We start from the raw sequence: 13,729 nt of genomic DNA on the forward strand, positions 1-13,729 counted from the left end.
TTTGTGTATATTTAAATTTTGTGGAGTAGACCTCACAATCTTACTAAAGTACTTATTTTCTTAAAATTCTAATTTTTTTAGTTTAAGACGTTTTTGTATTTTTTGAGAGAGAGAGCCGGGGAGGGGCAGAAGGCTCCATACCCAGCATGGAGCCCGATGTGGGGCTCGATCTCATAAATCAGGAGTCAGATGCTAACCAAATGAGCTATCCAGATGCCTCCATTTTCTTAAAATTCTATCAAATTTCAAAACTAGCTTGTCAGTAACAGTCGTTTAGTTTGAAAGGAAATCTGGAATGTAAGAACTCCTAATTTTACCTTAAGAGGGTAGACTTGGTTCAGGTTGTAGAGTCAATGGAGGAAAAAAAAGTAGGGTTCACCTGTTGCAGAAAAACATGGATGATGTTTAGCAGAGTTGGCATCAGGCTTGCATCCGTGATGGTTGATGGTCATCACCAGGTGATTACTTTGGCTTCTTATTAAAAGTGTTGGCTAGAAAAGTCACTAAAGTTACATAAGAAATTTCATGAAGTGAGTTCCTGCAACAGAATTTGAATAATCACTCTTGTGGGTGTCTAGTTAGGCATCAAAATCCTTTTTCTAAACTGTCAAAAATACATTCTGTGAATTAATGCATTAGTACATTTCTCTAGATTCTATTTCTGTACTATACAGTAATTACAGTATGGGGACTCATAAGTTCCATTTCTTATTTTCTAGCATGATTATGACATGAGAGTGGATGATTTCCTTCGTCGCACACAAGCTGTTGTCAGTGGTCGGAGAAGTAGACCCCGTGAAAGAGATCGGGAGCGAGAGCGAGACCGCCCTAGAGATAACAGAAGAGACAGAGAACGAGATAGAGGACGTGATAGAGAAAGAGAAAGAGAGCGATTATGTGACCGGGACAGAGACCGAGGGGAGAGAGGTCGATATAGAAGATAATGCGCTTTTGGAAGCACTGATTGTTTAAAGATAAAAAAAAAAAATCTTGTATTTTTTTTTTTGTGTGTGTTTACAAGTAGTAAATTTATTTTCAGCGGTCTACTTACAGTTCATTGTGTAGAAGGGTTTATTATATCCCTTTTTGTTCCAAGCATGCAGTATAATAAGAACTGGAAAAACTCAAATCCTCCAAAAATGCACAGTTGACAATTTGAGTTGACACTTTTATTAAAGGAGCAGAATGGAACAGTCCAAGAATGTAGATATTGATTCATTCTCCATAAATGTTCATCTACTTATAGTGTGTTCATCCTAGAGTTATTTTTTGTTTGTTTTCTTTTGGATTTTGATTGATGACTGCCATGATATTTTGCTTTGATATGTTTCTAAATGTAGTTGCACACGGTTCAGTAAAAATGATGCTGCTATCAAGTATGCAAATATTGAAGTATGATGGTTTGACGACAGTATGGCAGTGTTGTAGCAGCCTCTTTGTTTCTCCCTTTCCCTCTTTTTTTAATCTTAAAGTCACTTTTTATTTTTCTTCAGTCTTCAATGATGAGAGCAATATTAAGAAGACATTGCTATCTAATTTTTAATCTTTTTAAATAAAAAATTTCCTATGTTCAGTAGCATGGTTGATGCTGTCGTTTAGCCTTCCCCTCCAAACTGTATACATTGGCTTGGAATGTTCACAACTTACGTGTGTGGCAGCAGAAGATACTCCATATTCTACATTGCTACTGTTTTGTATAAAATAAATTGGTAAAGATTGACACATATCTGTTGTACTTCATTTTTGTCTGGATGCTAGTTTGTGTTCTTATGCATTAGTGGGCATAAAATAATGCCTTATAGTTTGGGAACTATAGGTACCCTGATTACCACACCCCCATTTTCTGCATCATTAGCAGAAATGATTGACCTGGGCCAATTATGTTAAAAGCTTACTTCTGTTTCTAATATAAGAACTGATGGTGTATGATGGAATTAGTTGATATTTGATTAAGTATTTATTCATCTGATAACATTTTTGGATCAAGTCTGGTCACAGACTTTATTTTCAGGTTTTATGTTTTCATCTTGATATATGAAATATTTTACAGATGTTTTTCTGTTTTACTTTTGAAATACACTTTTATAATTTAAGCTCTTACAGTTACAGACTTTAAAATTAACTATCAATCCTTCCTAGTGGCAACAAGCTGTATAAAATAGAGGGCCACACAAGAAAACAGTTTATGAACGCCTTTTTGTATTTCAGCTTCTTGAGTTGAAATTTTGGCTTTTATGAAGTTGACTAAGCATTTGGGATATTTAAATATTTGGCCACTTTTTTCAGTTTTTATATAGTGTTGCATTTACTGTTGCACTCTGTACCAAATCATGATTTACAGGTTTACAAAAACTTAATCCATATTGGTCTAAAAAGGGGAATGCAGGAGTTTCACTCTTGAAAGATTTAAAACTATCAGTGTACTGCTTTTATATTCACTGAATTATGTTCTCCCCGGCATTTAGAGTGTTTTTTTCCATGCATTCATAATTACCAGTTTTACTTCCCTGTTTGAAAAATAAAGCCTAAGGATTTATTTTAAATCTGTCCTCTGTGGTAGAGAAGAAAGAACATTTAGTTGGTTTGGGGTGGTGAGAGGTTAGAAAACCTGGGTTCTAGTTGCAGCAGTGCCTTTAATTAGGCTTAAAACAGTTGGTAATATAAGGTGAGTCATTTGTTGGTATTCATCAATAAGTTATAAAAGTTAATAGAGAAGGATTTTCAAGCTCTTAAACTGAAAATTTCTAAGGTTTAGAGGAATCACCAAAAATGTTATTTTAAGAAATAACCAGTTACACAAAATTAGGTAACACCTAAGTCATTTTCCTGAAATAATAGTAGTAAATTGTACATCATTGAGCACTTAGTATATAAAGGCACTTTGTGCTTCCACAACTGACTCATTTCATCCTTCTATAACATCTCACTTCCTATTATAGGTGGGGAGACAGGCTAAGAGAGATTAAAGTTGCCCAAGAGTACAAAGGTGGCAATTGGTGGAGCAAGTTTCCATCCATATTTTTATCTAATTTGGCATTTTCAAAGAAGGCACCTTACCTGTTTTGGAAAGAAATAGAACATAAATTAATATATGTTTAAAAACCATGGTGCTGAGTTCTAAGGGTATTAAAGTTTTTCTTAAAGCTTACTTATTAAGGAGAGGTTTTTCCTGGAGTGTCTAGTCACTTAGATGTTAACCTGTGCTTTATATTTTGAGTGTTAAGAAGCTTGCTATTTATTCTAAGAAACTAACATTTATTGAGTTCTTAAAATTAGGCATTCTGTATATTTCTGTTAGCTCATTTAATAAATCTTCGCAATAACTGATTTCTCTCTTTATTTTTTGTTCGTTTGGATGAAAAAACTGACAGGAACATGGTGTGAAAGATTGCTTTATAATTTTCCCCCTGTGTGCAGAAGAGTCATAATAGTAAATAGTTGAAGACATGATTGTTTCTCTAACCATGAGAGTCATGGTTTCTTCTGTGTACTCTATGATGTTAGAGTCTAAAAATCTCTCATCAGTAACATACGTTATAACATACGTTCAAGTAAAAAAAAAAAAATTCAGTTATTTAAAGCCTAAATATCAGTCTCAGATTTTATTTGCTAGAATAAAAATTCTCTTCTGGTTTTGCTTTTCCTCTATAGTGGCTTTATTCTTAGTCATAGTCTTTTAAAAAAAAATTTTTTTTAGTTCATTTTGAAACAGTTTGAGTAGAGGGGCAGAAAGAGAGGGAGAGAGAGAATCCTAGTCAGGCTTCGCCCTGTCAGCACAGAGCCCGACTTGGGCTTGAATTCACAACTGTGAGATCATGACCTCAGCAGAAATCAAGAGTTGGACACTTAACTGACTCAGCCACCCAGGTGCCCCCATCATAGTTTTAAGTGTTCTAAAAATGTCCACCACCATCTGCAGGCTTCCATTATCTATATACTTCTCAGTGTCAGAGAGACCAGTTTTCTACTATGTTTCTATAGCATTTCCTCAAAAGGACTCTGAATAGCCATGCTAATTTCATGGAGCCAGCTCTGCTCTAATGTGTGTCCAGGGAAGTGGGGTTATTTGACCAACCAGTGTGGGAAGTGAAAGAGGCAGGAGATAATAATGGTCAGCTCCAGAGGAATTATGACAGTTTCCAAACAGTAGACAGAGTAACATACCTGATAAAGTTTAATGTGTGGTCTCATACCGAACTAACATCTGAATGTCTCACTTTTCATTCACTGAGAATATTTTGTTAATAGGCATAGCTTCCTTCTCCTGGATATCTCTTTTCTTCTGACTGTAGAATGCATTGGTCACTCTTCTGAAGGACATATTATTATAAATGATCTGAAGGGGTGTTGGATGTATGGAATAAGAAGAAGGAAATGAGAATTGTTGACAGCATTTCACTGACTATGGTAGAGTTCCCTGAACTCAAGGTAAGGGCAACTGACATACATAAGTCATTTTGTCCTGAATTCTAGAATGGTTTGGATAGAAAAAAATGCCTAATGCAGTTTGATACACATTAAAAACAAAGCATATGATACTATGGGGCCAAACTTACTTTTTTGAGAGAAGGGGCAAACGTTCAGACCTCAAGTTCATTGTAGTAGGGATAGGAATCTTAGAGTTTAATGTATAGTAATACAGGTCATTAATATTTTTTGCCTCTTTCCATGATTCTAAATCTTAACATTTTGTGTTTTCCTTTCAGTTTTTTTTTCTATGTCTCTTGTGTGGCATCTGAAAGACTTCAGCCCTACTAACGATACTCAGGGTATAACAGGTCAGTAAATCATTGTTCTAGATTTGGCTTCCACTGATATCACTGAAGGGAACTTTGTTTTTAAATTATATGGCAAGAAGACAGGAGGCTACAGTTAGCCTCTCAAGGTTTTCACGGGACTCAGTGATTTGAAATGTAAGCTTAGTTTTAGGCTGAAAATTTTTGATCAGTTGGCACGTAACAGGCTTATAGAATGCAGATATGCCTACTTCCTAGTTCATTTGTGGGGTTATTTCAGAAGTGATGAGAATCATGGTGCAAATTAAGACTTAAGTGGTTTTTATGGGAACATTCTCTAGATGAAGTATTTTTTATCTATATAACTAGAGAGAGTTTTTACTGAAGTCTATGGAGATAGAATGTTACTGTGATTAACTTTAACACTTAATGTGTTCTTTTTTTGTGTGCATTTTCAGACTTTAAATGCACATAAAATATGTACTGTATATAGACTTCCTTTTGGCGATTTTGGGCATGATTAAATCCCATTTTTGTCCTATCTTATTTCAAAATCACACACCCATGTTCTGTGTAGAAAACCTCATGCAAAAATGGGCTATCCTCGTACTTCGTAAGCAGACATCTTTAGAAACATACATTATCTTTAGTATAGCAGCTGTCTGTTACCACACTGCCATGAGGACACAAAATTTGAGAGTTTGAGAACAGACCCACTGACTCCTTTTATTAATAAACTTTAAATAATGGTTATGGCTGGCCTCCGTTCTTTTATTCATCCTAACCATTCTTAAACTATCACTTAAGTATCCACCCCCCTCGACCCCCATGGTTCATAAATAACTGGCTCCATTCTCAGAGTAGCTTTGTATTCATTTTTTCCCATAGGAACTCCTAAATCAGTCCAAGCATGGCATTCCTTTTGCCAGGACTTGGTTTAGAACTGAGCAGATTACCATTCATATACCAGTGACATGCCATGGAAGTTTTTGAGGGTTTCTGAGAAAGAGATTTTCTTGCTTTTAGGAAAGAGACAGTAGAATAGGTACTTTTTCACCTCAGGGGACTAAATTATGTGACTGGGAAGCCTGAAATTGTTAGAACTATTTTGCCAGTTCCAGGAAACTGGTTTAGGATAAATCCAACAAACAAGACAAAGCCAGAAGTATCTTGCATGATAGAATAGAACTTTTTTTTTTTAATGTTTGTTTATTTTTGAGAGAGAGTGTGCAAGCGGAAGGGGCCAGTGAGAGAGAGGGAGACAGGATCTGAGGCAGGATCTGCACTGACAAGAGATCCTGATGTGGAACTTGAACTCACGAACTGAGATCATGACCTGAGCTGAAGTCAGACGGTTTACCGACTGAGCCACCCAGGTGCCCCATAGAACTTTTTATAATCTTTGAGGAACTTTTTTTTCCACTGGACCTCGACATAAAGATCCTTTAAATAAGGTCAGAGACTTAGAGAAACAAAAACGATTTGGGAAGAGGTCATAGATCTGAATAAAGTAGAAGGTGAGGGTGCAGGATTAATATGGACAAATAGATCTTGTTAAAGTATGTTTCTGCTCATCCAGAAATCACAGGGATAGGTTTTGCAACAGGACTCATCAGACCCAAGTGTGGATGTTGGGGAAAGGTGTTCAGAGCACACGAGTTGGATAGTAAAAAATAAGGTAAAGGAGGAAGGTCTGAAGAGAACTTTTATGATGTCACGTTTAATTATGACATCATCTCTGGGAGGTGCTTCAGACTTTATTGTCAGCATGCAATAAAGTCAGGCTTTGAGCCTCATTGTTTGAACTCAGCAGATCACAATCATATTTTTTAAAATTCATTGAGGTATAATTGGCATATATTAGTTTCAGGTATCCAACAGAGTGACTTTTCATTTGTGTATATTGTGAAATGGTTACCACCAAAGTCTAGTTACTGTCTGGTACCTTACAAAGTGAATACAATGTATGTTATTAACTATATTCCCCATGCTGTAGGTTGTATCTCTGTGACTACTTTTATAACTGGACCTTTGTACTTTTTGTTGTTGTTTATTTTTATTTATCTTGAGAGAGAGAATCTCAAGTAGGCTCTGCACCATCAGCAAGGAGCTGATCTCTGGGCTCGAACCCAGAGATCATGAGACCATGAACCATGAGATCATGACCTGAGCCGAAGTCAAGAGGTGGACAATCAACCAGCTGAGCCACCCAGGCACCCCAGCCTTTTTGTCCTTCACCCCTGTCATCTCCCGCCTTCACCCTTCTCACCTCTGGCAACCACTAATCTGTTTCCTATATCTGTGAGTCTGGGTTTTGTTTGATTATTTTTTTAGATTCTATATGTAAATGAAGTCATACAGTATTTGTCTTTTTCTGTCAGACCTATTTCACTTAGTGTAATACATTCAAGGTTTCTTTCTCCATGTTGCAAATGACAAGATTTCATTCTTTTTATGGCTGAGGAGTAGCCCATTTTGTGTATGTACATCATAGCTTTACCTGTATCCTTTGATGGATACTTGGATTGTTTTCATATCTTGAGTGTTATGAATAATGCTGCAGTGAAAATAGGGGTGCATGTTTATCATTGAACTGTGTTTTCGTTTTCTTTGGATTAGATACCTGGTAGTGTAATTGCTGGGTCACATGGTAGCTGTATAATTTTTTGAAGAACTCTACACTGTTTTCCACATTGGCTGTAACCAATTTGTATTCCCACCACCAGTGCACAAGGGTTCCTTTTACTCCACATCCTCAGCAACACTTATTATTGCTTGTCTTTTTGATATTAATCATTCTAACAGGCGTGAGGTTGTATCTTGTGGTTTTGATGTGTATTTCTCTGATCATTGGTCTTAGCATTTTTTCATATACCTGTTGGCCACCTGTATGCTTTTTTTGGAAAAATGTCTGTTCGGATCTTTTGCCCATTTTTAAATTAGATTGTTTGTTTTTGTTGTTGTTGTTTTGTTTTTGTTTTTAACAGGGAAAGTGTGAGCAAGGGAGAGGGGCAGCAGGAGAGAGAATCCTAAGCAGGCTTCATGCTCAGCATGGTGCCCAGTATGGGGTTCCACCCCAGGACACAGAGATGATAACCTGAGCCAACATCAAGAGTCAGATGCTCAACCCACTGGCCATCCAAAAGCTCCATATGAATTCTTTTTTTTTTTTTTTTAATGTTTTATTTATTTTTGGGAGAGACATAGAGACAGCATGAGCAGGGGAGGGTCAGAGAGAGAGGGAGACACAGAGTCTGAAGAGAGTCTCCAGGCTCTGAGCTAGCTGTCAGCATAGAGCCCAATGTGGGGCTCGAGCCCACCAACCATGAGATCATGACCTGACCTGAAGTCAGACGCTTAACTGGCTGAGCCACCCAGGTGCCCCTGAATTCTTTTATTTTTAAAAAAAATCTTTTTTTAATAGTTTTTATTTTTGAGACAGAGAGACAGAGCATGAGTGGTGGAGGGGCAGAGAGAGAGGGAGACACAGCATCTGAAACAGGCTCCAGGCTCTGAGCTGCCAGCACAGGGCCTGATGCAGGGCTCGAACCCACAAACCGTGAGATCATGACCTGAGCTGAAGTCGGACACTTAACCGGCTGAGCCACCCAGGTGCCCCTGAATTCTTTATTTGGATATTATACCCTTTATCAGTTAGATGATTTGCACATAATTTTTGCTATTCTGTATGTTGACTTTCCATTTTGTTGACGATTTCCTTTCTGGAGGCTTTTGACTTTGATATATTCCCACTTGTTTATTTTTGCTTTTGTTGCTTTTCCTTTTAGAGTCCTATTTAAACATCATCACCAAGACCGATGTCAAGGAGATTGCCACCTCTGTTTTCTTCTAGTAGTTCTGTGGTTTCAGGTCTTAAGTTCAGGTCTTTAATCCATTTGACTTAACTCAGGTATGGTGTAAAATAGTGATCTAGTTTCATTCTTTTGTACATGGCTGTCCAGTTTCCCCAGCATCATTTACTGAAGATACTGTCCTTTCCTCATTGTAATGTTTTGGCTCCTCTTTTGTGAATTAATTAACCATATATGCATGGGTTTATTTCTGGATTCTGGATTGTGTTCCATTGTTGTGTGTGTGTATGTGTGTGTGTGTTTTAATGCCAATACCTTACAATTTTAATTATTATAGCTTTGTAATGTAGTTTGAAATCAGGGGGTTGAGGCCTCCAGGTTTGTTCTTTTTTTCTCAGGATTGCTTTGACTATTCAGGGTCTTTTATGTTTCCATACAAATTCTGTAACTATTTTTCTATTTCCGTGATAAATGTCATTGTAATTTTGATAAGAATTGCATTGAGTCTATGCATTGCTTTGGGTAATATGGACATTTTAACAGTATTCTTCTCATCTGTGAGTACAGAATATCTTTCCGGTTTATTTGGATCTTCAGTTTCTTTCAGCAGTGTCTATAGTGTTCAGTATACAGGTCTTTTATTTCCTTGGTTAAATTTATTGCTAGGTATTTTATTCTATTTATGCTATTGTAAATGTGATTGTTTTCTTAATTTCTCTTTCTGGTAGTTCATTATTAGTGTATATAAATGCAACAGATTTTTTTATGTTGATTTTGTATATTATTAACTTTACTGAATTTATTAGTTTTAACAGTTTCCTGAGAGCATCTCCACAGGCCTCTAGAAGTGTGTCAGACCAGAAGCCTGGCTTTTGGGCTTCTTTCTCAGAAAGACCACAGATGTGCTTCTGTCTGCTATCTGTGCAGTAAGTACCCTGGGGACTGCGATCTGCTAAGAAGTGCCTTTCCAGCTATTTTAGTCCCACTGAACCCAGGAATGCAAGCCCCGCAGGCTCCCAGTGTCAAGTAATCCAGGGGTTTTACCCGAGTTGCAGCCGTAAAATCAGGGACATCAGATGTAAAAACTGGGGCACCAGATGAATGTAAAAGCTTCCCTCTGGGAGATCCTGGCACTCTGGAGAATGGTAGAGGGAGAGTGTGAAGACAAGAAGAAGAGAGGGAGGAAAATGTCAAAAGTGGCTCCCAGCAAACTCAGTCCCCTGAGAGTATCCCCCAAAGTTCCTGCCCTTCTGGCCAGTGTTTTAAATTTTTTTTTTTTAATGTTTATTTATTTTTGAGACAGAGACGGAGCGCAAGTGGGGGAGGAGCACAGAGAGAGGAAATGCAGATTCTGAAGCAGGCTCTAGGCTGTGAGCTGTGAGCACAGAGCGCAATGTGGGGCTTGAACCCACAAACCATGAGATCATGACCTGAGCCTAAGTCTGTTGCTTAACTGACTGAGCCACCCAGGTGCCCCCTGGCCAGTGTTTTAAGGTTAGCAAATGAACTTCTTTTGCATAAAATCTGGAAGCTTTTCTCATATGGCTGCTTCTGTTCTCTGTGGCTGCTCTACAGTGGGCCCTGTGGTGAGTGAGTCTGCACTAAAGCCCTTTAAGAGCTGTTTCTAGTTCATTACAGTCCTTTGGGTCTTGGGAGTCCCATTGGCCTTCAACCCATGTTTTGGGGGTCTTTTTTTTTTTTTAATTTTCTTAATGTTTTACTTATTTTTGAGAGAGATAGAGACAGTGAGATAGAGACAGGGGAGGGTCAGAAAGAGAGGGAGACACAGAATCTAAAGCAGGCTCCAGGCTCCTAGCTGTCAGCACAGAGCCCGACGTGGGGCTCGAACCCACAAACTGCAAGATCATGACCTGAGCCAAAGTCAGACGCTTAACCAACTAAGCCACCCAGGCACCCCTTGGGGGTTCTTACAAGTGTTGGCATGTCCAATTTGGGGGACCAACCCTTTGCTCTTTAGGAAGAAGCTTCAGGGTTGTGCTTTTCCTCTAAGTTGTAGTTCACTGCACTGGGGTGGGTTTATGGTGAGCTTGGGTGTTAGGTTCTCCTGTCTGCCTTAATGTGGCCCCTTTCTCATTCAGGTCTTTCTCAGAGGAAATTATTACTTAAGTAGCTGTAGACTTGGTTTGTCTGTGTGTGGGAGGAGGCAAGTTCAGGATCTTTTCTGTGTCACTGTCTTGAACTATCTCCTATAAAAACACTTATATCTAGTTTTCTTAGAGCTTCCCTTAAAAGGTGAACAAATAGGAACCAGTACAGATTTTGAAAGTATGTTCAATATAGAGTGCCTGTAAATTTACATTAATTCACTTTAACAATGTATTCAACATTTTCAGTGGGATGCTTTGGGAGATAATATAGATATAAAAGACAATCTCTGTTCTCGAGATTAAATCTTATATGGAGATAAAGTATGTTTGGGGTGAGGTTTAGAAATGCTGCATGTGAGGTGGGGTGTTGGAACATGAGAGGGGACTATAGTTGAAAGTGTATTCAAGGGGCGCCTGGGTGGCTCAGTTGGTTAAGCGTCCGACTTTCGCTTAGGTCATGATCTCGCGGTTCGTGGGTTTGAGCCCTGCGTCGGGCTCTGTGCTGACTGCCAGCTCGGAGCCTGGAGCCTGTTTCAGTCTGTGACTCCCTCTCTCTCTGACCCTCCCCTGCTCACGCTATCTCTCTCTCTCTCCTAGAAATAAATAAAAATATTTTTTAAAAAAGTGTATTCAAAAGCTATGTCAGAAATTGCTGGGAATTGTTTGTTGGGATTGTTTTTTTTTTTTTTAATGTAAAGTAATAACTTCAGAAAATTCTGAAAGTACTGTAATTATCTGTTGAAATTACAACAGTAGTGCATGTCCTTGAACAAATATTAAAAATACATAAAATGTGATAGTTTCACTTTCCTGTCGAATCTCATTTCTATGGTAGTGTGTTACTAGTTTGGTATTATTATTCTAGGCTTTTTTCCCTATGTTTATATAATCATCTGTATACCTATGTTTTAAGATTATTATGTTAGAAAATAATAAATACTTCTGCAGATAGCTTCTTTGCACTCAACAGTATATCATGAACATACTTCCGAGTTACTGCATACTGATTGCCTTTCTTCTTTTATTTAAAAAAAATTTTTTTTAATGTTTTATTTATTTCTGAGAGAGAGAGAGGGACAGCATGAGCAGGGGAGGGTCAGAGAGAGAGGGAGACACAGAATCTGAAACAGGCTCCAGGCTCTGAGCTAGCCGTCAGCACACAGCCTGACGCGGGGCTTGAACCCACGAACCATGAGATCATGACCTGGGCTGAAGTCAGATGCTTAACCGGCTGAGCCACCCAGGTGCCCCTTTTCTTTTTAAAAAAAAATGTTTTTTAATTTATTTTATTTTAGAGAATGAGAGCAAGTGGGAGACAGAGAGAGAGAGAGAGAGAGAATCCTAAGTAGGCTCCATGCTAAGTGTGGAGCCTAACTCAGGACTTGATCCTACTACCCTGGAATCATGACCTGAGCTGAAATGAAAAGTTGGACACCTAACCAACTGACTGAGCCACCCAACCATCCGTGCCTTTTTTCTTTTTAATGGCTTCATATTTTCTAATGTATGGATGTTACAAAATGTCTTAATTTACTTAACCTTGGACAGAGAACTTCTAAATGTTGCTGTTACATCTGTGCTGTAATGAATATTCTTGTACATATATTTTAACATTTATACTATTTTTCATAAGATAATGATACAGTTTAGTCATTTTACATCTTGGTGGGTATTGTCAAGTCATTCTCCAAATAGGTGTACAGTTTAAACAGTCTCTGAAACTTGCCCATTTACTATATCTCTTATCAGTATTGGAAAATATAGGGCCCTTAAATTCCTGTCAGTCTAACAGGAGAAAAACACGATTTTCATTTTTTGTATTAATTTGTATGTCTATAATTATTTATAAATTTGAGCATCTTTTCATAACTATATTTCTTTTTGTGGCAGTTGTCTATATATGCAGTCTCTGCTCATATATTTATGAAATTGCTTTTATATTTTACTTTATGCATATGAAAAATACACATGAATATTAATGGTGTGTGATGTATTCTCTACCAATGATAGATTTTCTGTTTGTTTATTCTATTTTCCTTCATATAAATGTTTAAAATCTTTCATATAGTTAAATATGTATTTATGAGTACTTGATATTCTACCACTTTCAAGTTTCTTTTATATATTTTTAAATTTTAAAGTCATTTTTGTTTTGGTTTTGTTTTGCATTTAAATCTGTAATATTCAGCCTGAAATTTGTTTTTGTGAGAAGATGGTATTGGGATCTCAGTGCGTAATTGTTCCAACACCATTTATCATTGAGAAATCATGTCTGGATGATTTTCCACGGCTCTTTTGTCACATACTGAATTTCTGTATATACTTGGTTCTCTTTTGGATGCTAGTCTGTTCTTTGATCTCTCTGTCTGCATCAGGGTCACTGTGTTTTATAACTATGGTCCTTTCCATTTTCAATCCTCCTTTTATTTTTGTGTATTTAATGTTATTCCATAACCAACAATATAAAATTTTTGTGCCTTTTAAAAGTATTTTCAGGAGTTTGAAACAAATTCATAAAGCTCATAGAGTTATTTGGAAAGAATAATTTAAATGTTGAGGCTACCCATCCGGGTACATAGTAGTTATTTCCATTTTTTTCATGTTTATGTTTTTTAAGTAAATCGTTGTATTTTTCTTCTGGGATATAGTACACATTTCTCATTAGGGTCATTTTTATTTTGTGTTTCTGTTGTGGCAAATTCTACAATACCTTATGATGTTTTTCTCTTAGGAAATATTCTTATTTTTAATACTGATTTTATATTTGGTTATCTTAGAGAATTTAAAATAATCTGTGGTAATGTTTTATTTATTGTGTTTCATTCTCCTCAATACCATATTGCCCACAAATGATGACAAATTCTCTTCCTGTGCCCCAATTTTTTTTTATGTTTTTTACATAATTTTCTTATTGGCTAGGCCTTCCAATACAGTACTGAATAGTTAAGATTAACAATGGTCCAGTGCTTGACTTCAAGGATAATATTTCAGTACTTCAAGGATAATATTTCACTGGGAAAGGAAAAAAATAAACACTACTTAGCAAAAACCTAGGAATTTATATTTGGGGTAG

At 37.1% G+C, this 13,729-nt stretch overlaps 1 protein-coding gene across 1 annotated transcript in view; it reads left to right on the forward strand.

The window, feature by feature from the left end:
- The window catches only part of YTHDC1 (YTH N6-methyladenosine RNA binding protein C1), a 36,331-nt gene extending 34,605 nt beyond the window's left edge, over positions 1–1,726 (forward strand). The window contains exon 19 of the mRNA XM_077750711.1: positions 720–1,726. Coding sequence (XP_077606837.1) covers positions 720–944 — 225 coding nt within the window. The 3' untranslated portion in view covers positions 945–1,726. The remainder of the gene's footprint in view (positions 1–719) is intronic.
- Positions 1,727–13,729: the final 12,003 nt, after the last annotated feature.

This window comes from Crocuta crocuta, unplaced genomic scaffold (genome assembly GCF_008692635.1).
Source record: "Crocuta crocuta isolate KB4526 unplaced genomic scaffold, BGI_CrCroc_1.0 scaffold1, whole genome shotgun sequence".
NCBI classification, from domain to species: Eukaryota; Metazoa; Chordata; class Mammalia; order Carnivora; family Hyaenidae; genus Crocuta; species Crocuta crocuta.